The 12,630-nt window shown below is 41.9% G+C and overlaps 2 protein-coding genes across 2 annotated transcripts; both read right to left on the bottom strand.

Moving 5' to 3' along the window:
• Positions 1-339: 339 nt before the first annotated feature.
• LOC137038036 (zona pellucida sperm-binding protein 3-like) lies at positions 340-2,358 on the bottom strand. Its single transcript, XM_067412474.1, has 8 exons — positions 1,805-2,358; positions 1,495-1,613; positions 1,315-1,418; positions 1,060-1,237; positions 809-926; positions 646-728; positions 482-573; positions 340-410 (listed from the first exon to the last, which is right to left on the bottom strand). Exons 1-8 carry the CDS (start codon positions 2,339-2,341, stop codon positions 340-342), a joined length of 1,302 nt encoding a protein of 433 aa, XP_067268575.1. The 5' UTR covers positions 2,342-2,358.
• A 6,475-nt stretch (positions 2,359-8,833) lies between these two features.
• Positions 8,834-10,839, bottom strand: LOC137038034 (zona pellucida sperm-binding protein 3-like). The gene is made up of 8 exons (XM_067412472.1): positions 10,286-10,839; positions 9,976-10,094; positions 9,796-9,899; positions 9,541-9,718; positions 9,290-9,407; positions 9,140-9,222; positions 8,976-9,067; positions 8,834-8,904 (listed from the first exon to the last, which is right to left on the bottom strand). Exons 1-8 carry the CDS (start codon positions 10,820-10,822, stop codon positions 8,834-8,836), a joined length of 1,302 nt encoding a protein of 433 aa, XP_067268573.1. The 5' UTR covers positions 10,823-10,839.
• Positions 10,840-12,630: the final 1,791 nt, after the last annotated feature.

Below are 12,630 nucleotides of genomic sequence, written 5' to 3'. Positions count from 1 at the left end.
TCATGGGACAAAACGTTACCTGTAGAGCTCTTTTGCAATGATTTGCTTGCCAGATTCTTGAGCAGCGTGGGTAGTGTTTTTCATAAGGAAGTCTGCTGTTAAACACTAAAAATATTGTAAAATGATTGTTTCAAATACAGATACCAGTTAACCATGGAGCAGTATTTAAATCAGAGTCTAAAATTCCCAACTTCTGGAAGCCTATGGTTTTATGCATTATGGGACTTGCAAAGGTACAGAAGGACTGTCAGGGTCACCAGTGGCAGAATGTGCAAAAGCAGTTAAACCAGACATTAAGGAAAATGACAAGTCAGATACAAGCAAGAATTGATGTCAGTTTTATTGAGGAACTTTCTTTTGCCCTTGAACCACCACAGGACCAAGTGTGGCCTTGCCTTCCCACTGAACACCTAGAGAGAAGAAACAAGTTAGAGCAATAAAAACATCATAAGCAACCTTAGAAATAGCAAGATATACTAACCTCCATAGGGAGCAGCAGCAATTCCACCATCAGGACCACATGTTGAGTCACAGCAACCACAAACTTGGTCATTTCCATCAGCAGCAGACCACCTGCAACAGGACAAAGACACCACCTTCAACATGAGCAAAGTCAGCTTTAAAATAAGATAAAGTGCAACGTACCCATTGGTGAAAGAACAGGATTTGTGCTGAGCGTCACTGGGTGCAGAAGCAATAGTTGCCTTCACAACACACGTTATGTAGATCTGCAAGGGATGACAGACAAGTCAGAAAACCAAAGCAGATGGGAAGAGAAGTTGAATTTACTCATAAGCGTAGTACATACAGAAGGACTGGAGCTCTCCTGGAACATGAATGCCTCCAGCTGGATCTGGACCTTGTCAGCCTGGGACCGAGGTATGAAGCGGGAGCTGGAAGCTGTAGCCTTGGCATCCACAAAGCACCTGATGAGGTCAGCACAAAGAGAAACCCATGAATCAATTCAGAGTCACAGATAATTTCTAGTTGGTTGACATTAGTGACAGTTTAAAAAGAGCAACTAAAACGGTCCTATAGCACCAAGGGCCATAACCTTACCCATGATTCTCAATGAAGGAATATCTCGGAAGGGAGTTCACATCAGGCACTTGAGTGGCCACACAGCTGTCCACAAACACACGCAGAGGCACATGATTGTACTGCTTCACAGATGCCTCAATGTTAATAACGCCACCCAGGAAATAAAGGTATGAAGGCCTCTGATTGGACCAATCATCTACAGATAAGAAAAGGGAACATTTTAGGCACAAATCACAAGGATAAAGAATTATTTTATTAAAAACCTGTACCAACCCATCATGAGCTTCAGGGAGAACACCAAGGCTTCTTCACCAATCTCCGTTGAGGCATAAGGGACCCATGTTGGCCTCAAGGCATTACTGCTTACATTTTGAAGCCTGTGGTTCATGAAGGGACCCATTAAATGGTCTCCCAGTTGCACGGGAGGCAGTGAAAGGCACAGAGGTCACTTACCTTTGATAGTGGCACTGAACACCAACAACTGCACCCTCAGTCCGGGTAATCGCAGTACTTGCAAGAGCCTCAGGGGTGTAGGTAAGAGAAAAGGTGTAGACAAGCTCATCCTCAGTCATCTGGAAGAGATTGAAGTAGTTAAAACAAAAGGGTTCCTCACAAAGATGATTGGGTGAACCATTAACCTTTAAGAAAGGTTTGTACCAGATGCCCTGGCATTACAAAGACAACAGCCATGTGAACCGACACTCTTTGAGGATTTTGGAGATCCTCAACTAGAACAAACTGATTACGATTTAGGAGTTCTTACCATCTGCACGCTGTTGCAGTCCTGTAACTCATACTCAAAGATGAGCACCTTAGACTGAGAGTCCTGACCAACAACAGGACATCCACCTAAAGACAGACCAGTTGGCTGGATCAAATGACCATTGCTAAACAAGTCCTGCTGGACCTCTACAAGGACCCGGTTCTCTCCACATTGAACCGCTACGCTGCTGGGAGTCACAGGTTGCCTCAACTGGAAGTTCACCGCCAACTCACTCTGCACCTCGGGAACGGCAGGATACTTCCAATCCAAAGGCTTCACTGGACCCTGCAACAGCTGCTTCTCCTGAAGGCCAAAAGGGTCCTGTGCAAGGCCTCTGGAGGCAGAACCCAAAGGACTCTGAGCAACTTTCAAAGGGTTCCAGAGCCCTGGAGGAGAAAGGGCAGGACCTCTGGAAGCTGGATCTGATTTTGGCCCCATGCTTCTTGGACTTTGACTGTAGCTCAAACTTCCCCATGCATCAGGCAGATCAAATGCAACAATCACAGCCACCACTAAGACACCTTTTAGAACCTCCATCCTAGCAAACTTGGACACAAATGCCACAACACACACCAGTGCTTGGCTTTGCCATTTTGTACATCTTTGAATGAAGGTGTCACCTCCCCTTTTAGTTTAGTTGATTACCTTTGATTCTGCTCTGGACCTGTAGAGTTTATGCATCTCTGGGATCCACAGCCCTGCACAAGTGAAACTCTGCACTTTTGTATGGCTGCGTTTACACTGGCACAAAAAAAAAAAAAAATCTGATCCCCCGCACACACACACTTCTAACCCAGATCAAATTTTGTTGCACGCATTTAAACACAAAAATCACATTTTTGCATCCATCCTGAGCCAATCCCGAATGTGGTTTTAAATCAGATACATATCTGATATCTGGACATCTGACCAACGTCTAAATACGAATATCCGATTTGAATATCCATTGGAATTCCAAGCCACCACAAGGCCAGAGTAACACATTTGGCGCCAAAGATATCTTTTTATGTCGTACTATGAAGCAGATGTGCTCGGCCCAGCAATGAGATACTCAAGTGATACTCGAAGTTTACTCAAAGATGCCTGATTAATTTAAATACATTTATTGTTATATTACAAATTACTATCTATAACCTAAATGTCTATGTCCTGGGATAACAGGACATTTGGTCACCCTACTGTTATTATCCAGTCTATCTGTTCTGTCAGATTGAGCTGCAAACATCAATGACTACGTTTACATGGACAACAATACTCCGATATTAATCTGATTAAGACAATACTCTGATTAAGAGGCTAGCATGTAGACAGCGATTTCTAATTACCTTAATCTGATTAAAGTCATAATCTAACTACACATAAATCGGATTAAGACATGTGGAGTATGCCTATTTTAGTCGCATTATCAGAGACATGTACACACCTTAATCTAACTATTAATGTCATGTCGGAGATTTCACCGCATTTTGTGTCAGGACACATAACGTTTCGCACAACAGGGGAGTGCAGAGGGGAGGCTTTGTGGGTTCGAGCCTCTGCCCTTTTTGAAAATTAATCAAAAGTGCCCCTTTCAACAATCATCGATAATATTGTGGCCAATAAAACAAAATTGGAATTATACTTAATATAACAACTTGTACAAAACAGTAACAAATGGTGGAAAAGTCGCGTTTATCTTACGGATCTGTCAGTCTGAAAAGTCGTTGCCATAAACGTCGTTGCTATGGGCGGTGTGTGTTTTACTTGACTGTTCATTCTGAACACTGCGTCCTCTCTCTCTATTTTTATTTTTGTTGTAATTATTATGCTCATTGTAAAAGTAAAATACAATAAGTTTGTATCTGTAATCGCAAACCAGATGGGTCATTCAGTGAACGCCTGTGGCTCGACGGCAGGAAAAACAATCCAAAGAGTCATGATTTTTAAACCTTTTTCATAATTAATCAAAGCTATTATTCTAAATGTAGGCTGTCAATAAGGAGGAAAGAGGGGCAGTGTCTTTTCAAAAAAAAAACAAAAAGAGGCAATACATAATATTAAAAAAATAAATCAACGTAAATGTAGATATAAAACATTATAAAAAACGCATGTTTTGTTATACTTCTTAATGTAAAGTAACACTGTCCAACAGCGACACCCGCAGGTGAAGTTAGCGGGTTTACTGAGCCCATAAAATTAACACACCTGCCAAAGTCACGCTATGATTGGATGTTGGAGAACATAGCGTGGCATGGGGATGACGTGCCATAATCGATCTATGTTCTATCACATGTAAAACGGGAACATGAACGGAGTACTCTAAAAGCAACTCATGTAAACACCTTAATCAGAATATTGTCTTATTTAGAATAAGGTCAATAATTAGATTACTGCTGTCCATGTAAACGTAGTCAATGACAGATTTGAACTTATCCAAGCTTGAAACTAATCATGGTCAACCGACGTGAATTATAAAATCATTTTAGTACGCCATTCAAATCATGAGGGTCAACCATGTTGCATTGTAAAGCGATCACCAACAGAACCATTTTGGATGGAGATTAATGCAAACACAGATATCAGTTACCAGTCATGAGTAAAGTGATTGTAAACCGCTGGGACAAAAAACAAAACAAAAAAAACAAAGTACATGGTCAAAAGATCAGTGTAAATGCAGCCATTTGTCTCTCTTCAACTAAAAACATATGAATCGGGTTAATTTACACAACGCCATTTTGTGTGCTTGAAAACACAAATTTTGCCATCGTCCGTGTAAACAACAAAAACGTGAAATTTTGAAAACAGATGTCATATGCCTAGGTTCATCTTTGATTACTCCTTCAGGATCGGTCAGAAATCTTGGAGTAATCTTTGATGACAATCTGTCCTTCAAAGACCACATCTCGGTCATGCAGGTTTGCATTGCACAACATCAGGAAAATCAGACTGTTCCTTACAGAGCATGCAACACAGCTTCTTGTCCAAGCCCTGGTAATTTCTAGACTTGACTATTGCAATGCGCTTCTGGCTGGACTTCCATCTTGTGCAATTAAACCGCTGCAAATGATCCAGAACGCTGTGGCACGTCTTGTATTCAATGAGCCCAAAATGGCTCATGTCACACCTCTATTCATCTCTCTGCATTGGCTACCACTCGCTGCCCGGATCAAATTCAAAGCTCTGACTCTTGCTTATGGATCTTCCACAAGCTCTGCACCTGCATACTTCGACTCACTCCTACGAGTCTACACCCCCAGCAGAAGCCTTCGCTCCGCTAATGAGCGAAGGCTTGTGGTACCATCACAGAGAGGCATGAAATCCCTCTCCAGAACTTTTTCTTTCATTGTTCCTGGTTGGTGGAACGATCTTCAGTCCTCCTACATACGCACGACAGAATCACTCGCTTCATTCAAAAGACAGGTAAAATCGAATCTCTTCCATGAGCACTTAATCTTACATATAAAAAAAACCTCTTCCTCCTCTATTTCTCTTTTCTTCTTCCCTTTTCTGTTTTTTGCTACTCTGAGCAGTATACAAATCTTGGTATTTGGGGCACTTTTTGTGTTTCTTTGCCTCTTTTTGATGGATCGCTTCTTGTACTCCTGAGCTGTAAGTCGCTTTGGATAAAAGCGTCTGCTAAATGCATAAATGTAAATGTAAATATGTGTATTTCGGGTTTGGTGGGTGTTTCTTGATAAAGTTTCAGCGCCGACCACTCGCCTGGCATGCATAATACAGCCTGTTTAGCACTTTTTTGAGCGATCCGTGTGAACGGGGATCAGTTTAACAAATATGCTGCGTTCCACTCCACTTTAAGACACGCACTTGCAAACTTCCATAAGCACTTCCCCTCCACCCCACCACCATTTTGAAGTGCAACCCACTTTGTGAGGTGGACAAGGGAAGTTTATATGGAGAGACCCTTGCTCCCTTGATTTTGACCGAGGGAGCGAGTCTACTTCATATGTGCACTTCGAGCAGCTTCATATACCACAATGCAATGTGATTGTGACATCACCGCATATCATGTTTAATTTAACCCACCAAAAACAACTCTGATGTTTTTAATATTTTTAAAAACATTTAAAACAACCCAAACACACCTATATACATATATAATGCAGCTTTAAACAATTTCGTGAAGGAATAAATAAATCAATCAATCAACTCCATAGTGGATTCCAAGTGATCAAGGGCTTTGGGCATTCCAGTTCAGTCCATTGCTAATATTCCGCCAGTAGTGGACACTCATGCAACGTAAGCAAAGATGTACATCCGAGTGATCAAGACGAAGGGAAGTTAGCGAGTGAAGGGCATAATACAAACTAACTGGAACGCAGCAATAGACAGTTTTAAAGTGTAAAGTAGAGACGAGCTGACTGTTGACATCTTGCCAGCTTGACACTCCCGGATAACAGAAAACGGGGGGTCGTGGGCTGGGCTGAGCTGAGCTGAGGTGACGTGACGTGACGTCTAACAGACAGCAGACAAACGAAAACCAAACCGTCCCTCAAAGTGGCCAAGGCCTTAATTATGCAGAACTTAAGGCTTTATATAATGTAAACAAATGAGTTATACAAAAATCCACCCCCATCACAGTTGTCATGAAGGGGAAAAATTGCTATGTAGACCAAAACCACAAATTTTACCAGGCTGTAAACTTGTTTTTTTCTGCTGTAAAGTTGGATATTTTAACATGGAGCCCAATGAGATTCTGCTCCCTTCTGGAGCCTGTCCCTAGCAGCCAGTTGATGAATTGCAGTCCCGTACTGGCGTCAAGAGAAACTGGGGAGGTGGCCGCTTGGTTTAAAATTGTCATGTACCCTAAGGGTCATATGCATATACACACACACACACACACTATAGGTGTGTTCAACTACAAGATGGCTGAATGCAACCGATCAGCAAGGAGCTAAAAACGGAAACATGAAGTCAGACACTTTCTGCTTCCTATAGTGATTAGGGATGTCCCGATCCGATCACATGATCGGAAATCGGGCCCGATCACGTGATTTCAGACTCGATCGGAATCGGACGTTACATCCCGATCAGGACTCGGATATAATGTATATTCTGGGGTGAGGTGAGCATGATGACGCATCAATAATATGGGTTGTAACTTGAAAATAATGCTTTATGTATGTTTCTGTAAATGGATACACGTGCTAGCTCCTCGGTGATACATTACAACAGCGCTAATATCACCCGTGGGCCGTGTATATTCACCAGAAGACGCGAATGAGAACGCACACGCTGATCTGTCTCTGTGCATCATCCGAAAGCGCGCACTCGTCTCACAGCGCGCAAATATTGAGTTCTCTTTCAAGACTTGCGCTTAAACGGACCAACCAACTCACACAAGAAGTATGTCAGCATGTCCATCTTGATGAGTATCCAAGCAGACATAGTCTGAATATGCCTTAAGAGGACTTTATACAGTCGAGAAAGACGACGCAGAGCCTTCCATTAGGTCTTAAAGGGGCAGTAACCTTTACTGCTGTCTGTTTAATGTCAAACAAAAGATAAGGAATCACTTACTGCTCTTGATTAAATAGCTTTTGTAAGGATTATTCTTTAATTTAAACAGTTAAATATGTAGCTATTTTACATTTCATTAGCCTACTTTATTCAATTTCTCTACCTAAAAACTAATGTTAGACCCATAAAAACCTGAAAAGCATTGTTAATTACACTTCAGTCAAATTACACTTCAAATATTTTTTCCCCAAAGTTGATTTATGTCATTGTAGGCAGTTATCATCACGATGATTTCATTTCAAGTGTTTGTTTTTTAAATAAGTTTAGCTTTAGTTAGTTATTTGATGCTATAAAAACGGCTGTGTGATGTCATGATTGACAGCTGAGATCTACGTCTTCTCTGAGTGAAGTTGTCACTGAGGCACAGATTTTTTCAGGATTTTTGGGAGCAGATTATTTAATTTAATTTAATTTAATTTCCATAACTTTTTATTTCACACCAACATCATTAATTGGTCTGCATCTATGAGAGTATGGGTGTGCTTTTTATATCACCGTTGTACTTCCTGCTCTGCGCAACTCCGGTCCCGGACTTTATATTTACTGTAGCACTAAAATCCAAAAGTGAAGAATTTGTTATTTATTACTTGATTGTTCAAGCTACCTCACAGAAGTGCTCTGTTTTTTAGAGTTGTTGAATGTTAAAATAAGGTGAATAAAATAAAAAATAAGGAACATCCTGGTTCGTTTTTTCGCTCTTCTTTATTCTTTTTTTATGCATTATAGAAGTATCGGATCGGGACTCTGTATCGGCAGATACTAAAAATCAAATGACTCGGACTCGAGGGCAAAAAAACCTGATCGGGACATCCTAATAGTGATGCTTGCACAATGTTTGAATACTTTATCACAGATGGAGTGAAAAATGCAATAGTTGTCAAATACACAGATGTTTCAGAGACATGACTGTTATGCAAATTTTTATGTACTGCTTACAGCCTCTGTTTGTACAATGAAATTCAACACAAGACTATATTAAGGAAGCTGGTTCTTTCTTTAATCAGTAGCCACCCACGTGTAAACGTAGCCCGAGTCGCTTATAGCACTTTGATGGCATAGGCGCAATCTCCATTCAGACAATTTCTAACCGGAGTGCACCGTGTGTTGCTGCACGAGTCAAACAAGCATTTTGAGGAGAATTAATTTAGGGAGCACAATGCAACCATGTCTGCAGTGCTTCATGGGACAAAACGTTACCTGTAGAGCTCTCTTGCAATGATTTGCTTGCCAGATTCTTGAGCATCATGGGTAGTGTTTTTCATAAGGAAGTCTGCCGTTAAATACTAAAAATATTGTAAAATGATTGTTTCAAATACCAGTTAACCATGGAGCAGTATTTAAATGGGTCAGACTCTAAAATTCCCAACATCTGGAAGCCTATGGTTTTATGCATTATGGGACTTGCAAAGGTACAGAAGGACTGTCAGGGTCACCAGTGGCAGAATGTGCAAAAGCAGTTAAACCAGACAAGGAAAATGACAAGTCAGATACAAGCTAGAATTGATGTCAGTTTTATTGAGGAACTTTCTTTTGCCCTTGAACCACCACAGGACCAAGTGTGGCCTTGCCTTCCCACTGAACACCTAGAGAGAAGAAACAAGTTAGAGCAATAAAAACATCATAAGCAACCTTAGAAATAGCAAGATATACTAACCTCCATAGGGAGCAGCAGCAATTCCACCATCAGGACCACATGTTGAGTCACAGCAACCACAAACTTGGTCATTTCCATCAGCAGCAAACCACCTGCAACAGGACAAAGACACCACCTTCAACATGAGCAAAGTCAGCTTTAAAATAAGATAAAGTGCAACGTACCCATTGGTGAAAGAACAGGATTTGTGCTGAGCGTCACTGGGTGCAGAAGCAATAGTTGCCTTCACAACACACGTTATGTAGATCTGCAAGGGATGACAGACAAGTCAGAAAACCAAAGTTGAATTTACTCATGATATGCGTAGTACATACAGAAGGACTGGAGCTCTCCTGGAACATGAATGCCTCCAGCTGGATCTGGACCTTGTCAGCCTGGGACCGAGGCATGAAGCGGGAGCTGGAAGCTGTAGCCTTGGCATCCACAAAGCACCTGATGAGGTCAGCACAAAGAGAAACCCATGAATCAATTCAGAGTCACAGATAATTTCTAGTTGGTTGACATTAGTGACAGTTTAAAAAGAGCAACTAAAACGGTCCTATAGCGCCAAGGGCCATAACCTTACCCATGATTCTCAATGAAGGAATATCTCGGAAGGGAGTTCACGTCAGGCACTTGAGTGGCCACACAGCTGTCCACAAACACACGCAGAGGCACATGATTGTACTGCTTCACAGATGCCTCAATGTTAATAACGCCACCCAGGAAATAAAGGTATGAAGGCCTCTGATTGGACCAATCATCTACAGATAAGAAAAGGGAACATTTTAGGCACAAATCACAAGGATAAAGAATTATTTTATTAAAAACCTGTACCAACCCATCATGAGCTTCAGGGAGAACACCAAGGCTTCTTCACCAATCTCCGTTGAGGCATAAGGGACCCATGTTGGCCTCAAGGCATTACTGCTTACATTTTGAAGCCTGTGGTTCATGAAGGGACCCATTAAATGGTCTCCCAGTTGCACGAGAGGCAGTGAAAGGCACAGAGGTCACTTACCTTTGATAGTGGCACTGAACACCAACAACTGCACCCTCAGTCCGGGTAATTGCAGTACTTGCAAGAGCCTCAGGGGTGTAGGTAAGAGAAAAGGTGTAGACAAGCTCATCCTCAGTCATCTGGAAGAGATTGAAGTAGTTAAAACAAAAGGGTTCCTCACAAAGATGATTGGGTGAACCATTAACCTTTAAGAAAGGTTTGTACCAGATGCCCTGGCATTACAAAGACAACAGCCATGTGAACCGACACTCTTTGAGTATTTTGGAGATCCTCAACTAGAACAAACTGATTACGATTTAGGAGTTCTTACCATCTGCACACTGTTGCAGTCCTGTAACTCATACTCAAAGATGAGCACCTTAGACTGAGAGTCCTGACCAACAACAGGACATCCACCTAAAGACAGACCAGTTGGCTGGATCAAATGACCATTGCTAAACAAGTCCTGCTGGACCTCTACAAGGACCCGGTTCTCTCCACATTGAACCGCTACGCTGCTGGGAGTCACGGGTTGCCTCAACTGGAAGTTCACCGCCAACTCACTCTGCACCTCGGGAACGACAGGATACTTCCAATCCAAAGGCTTCACTGGACCCTGCAACAGCTGCTTCTCCTGAAGGCCAAAAGGGTCCTGTGCAAGGCCTCTGGAGGCAGAACCCAAAGGACTCTGAGCAACTTTCAAAGGGTTCCAGAGCCCTGGAGGAGAAAGGGCAGGACCTCTGGAAGCTGGATCTGATTTTGGCCCCATGCTTCTTGGACTTTGACTGTAGCTCAAACTTCCCCATGCATCAGGCAGATCAAATGCAACAATCACAGCCACCACTAAGACACCTTTTAGAACCTCCATCCTAGCAAACTTGGACACAAATGCCACAACACACACCAGTGCTTGGCTTTGCCATTTTGTACATCTTTGAATGAAGGTGTCACCTCCCCTTTTAGTTTAGTTGATTACCTTTGATTCTGCTCTGGACCTGTAGAGTTTATGCATCTCTGGGATCCACAGCCCTGCACAAGTGAAACTCTGCACTTTTGTATGGCTGCGTTTACACTGGCACAAAAAAAAAAATCTGATCCCCCGCACACACACACTTCTAACCCAGATCAAATTTTGTTGCACGCATTTAAACACAAAAATCACATTTTTGCATCCATCCTGAGCCAATCCCGAATGTGGTTTTAAATCATATACATATCTGATATCTGGACATCTGACCAACGTCTAAATACGAATATCCGATTTGAATATCCATTGGAATTCCAAGCCACCACAAGGCCAGAGTAACACATTTGGCGCCAAAGATATATTTTTATGTCGTACTATGAAGCAGATGTGCTCGGCCCAGCAATGAGATACTCAAGTGATACTTGAAGTTTACTCAAAGATGCCTGATTAATTTAAATACATTTATTGTTATATTACAAATTACTATCTATAACCTAAATGTCTATGTCCTTGGATAACAGGACATTTGGTCACCCTACTGTTATTATCCAGTCTATCTGTTCTGTCAGATTGAGCTGCAAACATCAATGACAGATTTGAACTTATCCAAGCTTGAAACTAATCATGGTCAACCGACGTGAATTATAAAATCATTTTAGTACGCCATTCAAATCATGAGGGTCAACCAAGTTGCATTGTAAAGCGATCACCAACAGAACCATTTTGGATGGAGATTAATGCAAACACAGATATCAGTTACCAGTCATGAGTAAAGTGATTGTAAACCGCTGGGACAAAAAAAAAGAAAAGAAACAAAGTACATGGTCAAAAGATCAGTGTAAATGCAGCCATTTGTCTCTCTTCAACTAAAAACATATGAATCGGGTTAATTTACACAACGCCATTTTGTGTGCTTGAAAACACAAATTTTACCATCGTCCGTGTAAACAACAAAAACGTGAAATTTTGAAAACAGATGTCATATGCCTAGGTTCATCTTTGATTACTCCTTCAGTATCGGTCAGAAATCTTGGAGTAATCTTTGATGACCAGCTGTCCTTCAAAGACCACATCTCGGTCATGCAGGTTTGCATTCAATTCTCGGTCATGCAGTGTTGCATGCTTACAGAGCATGCAACACAGCTTCTTGTCCAAGCCCTGGTAATTTCTAGACTTGACTATTGCAATGCGCTTCTGGCTGGACTTCCATCTTGTGCAATCAAACCGCTGCGGCACGTCTTGTATTCAATGAGCCCAAAATGGCTCATGTCACACCTCTATTCATCTCTCTGCATTGGCTACCACTCGCTGCCCGGATCAAATTAAAAGCTCTGACTCTTGCTTATGGATCTTCCACAAGCTCTGCACCTGCATACTTCGACTCACTCCTACGAGTCTACACCCCCAGCAGAAGCCTTCGCTCCGCTAATGAGCGAAGGCTTGTGGTACCATCACAGAGAGTCATGAAATCCCTCTCCAGAACTTTTTCTTTCATTGTTCCTGGTTGGTGGAACGATCTTCCGTCCTCCTACATACGCACGACAGAATCACTCGCTTCATTCAAACGACAGGTAAAATCGAATCTCTTCCATGAGCACTTAATCTTACATATAAAAAAACCCCTCTTCCTCCTCTATTTCTCTTTTCTTCTTCCCTTTTCTGTTTTTTGCTACTCTGAGCAGTATACAAATCTTGGTATTTGGGGCACT

Source organism: Pseudorasbora parva, chromosome 13 (genome assembly GCF_024679245.1).
Source record: "Pseudorasbora parva isolate DD20220531a chromosome 13, ASM2467924v1, whole genome shotgun sequence".
NCBI classification, from domain to species: Eukaryota; Metazoa; Chordata; class Actinopteri; order Cypriniformes; family Gobionidae; genus Pseudorasbora; species Pseudorasbora parva.
The sequence above is the reverse complement of the archived record's forward strand: the minus strand, read 5'-3'. Positions and strand labels throughout refer to the sequence as shown.

What these genes read in the sequence shown, in the direction of transcription:
- LOC137038036 (XM_067412474.1), bottom strand. Translation starts at nt 2,341, where the DNA reads ATGGAGGTTCTAAAAGGTGTCTTAGTGGTGGCTGTGATTGTTGCATTT. An exon ending in CTCCCTGAAGCTCATGATGG is followed by an intron (nt 1,238 to 1,314) that starts GTTGGTACAGGT and finishes TCTTATCTGTAG; the next exon opens with ATGATTGGTCCAATCAGAGG. An exon ending in AGGAGAGCTCCAGTCCTTCT is followed by an intron (nt 729 to 808) that starts GTATGTACTACG and finishes CATCCCTTGCAG; the next exon opens with ATCTACATAACGTGTGTTGT.
- LOC137038034 (XM_067412472.1), bottom strand. Translation starts at nt 10,822, where the DNA reads ATGGAGGTTCTAAAAGGTGTCTTAGTGGTGGCTGTGATTGTTGCATTT. An exon ending in ACTGCAACAGTGTGCAGATG is followed by an intron (nt 10,095 to 10,285) that starts GTAAGAACTCCT and finishes AATCTCTTCCAG; the next exon opens with ATGACTGAGGATGAGCTTGT. An exon ending in AGGAGAGCTCCAGTCCTTCT is followed by an intron (nt 9,223 to 9,289) that starts GTATGTACTACG and finishes CATCCCTTGCAG; the next exon opens with ATCTACATAACGTGTGTTGT.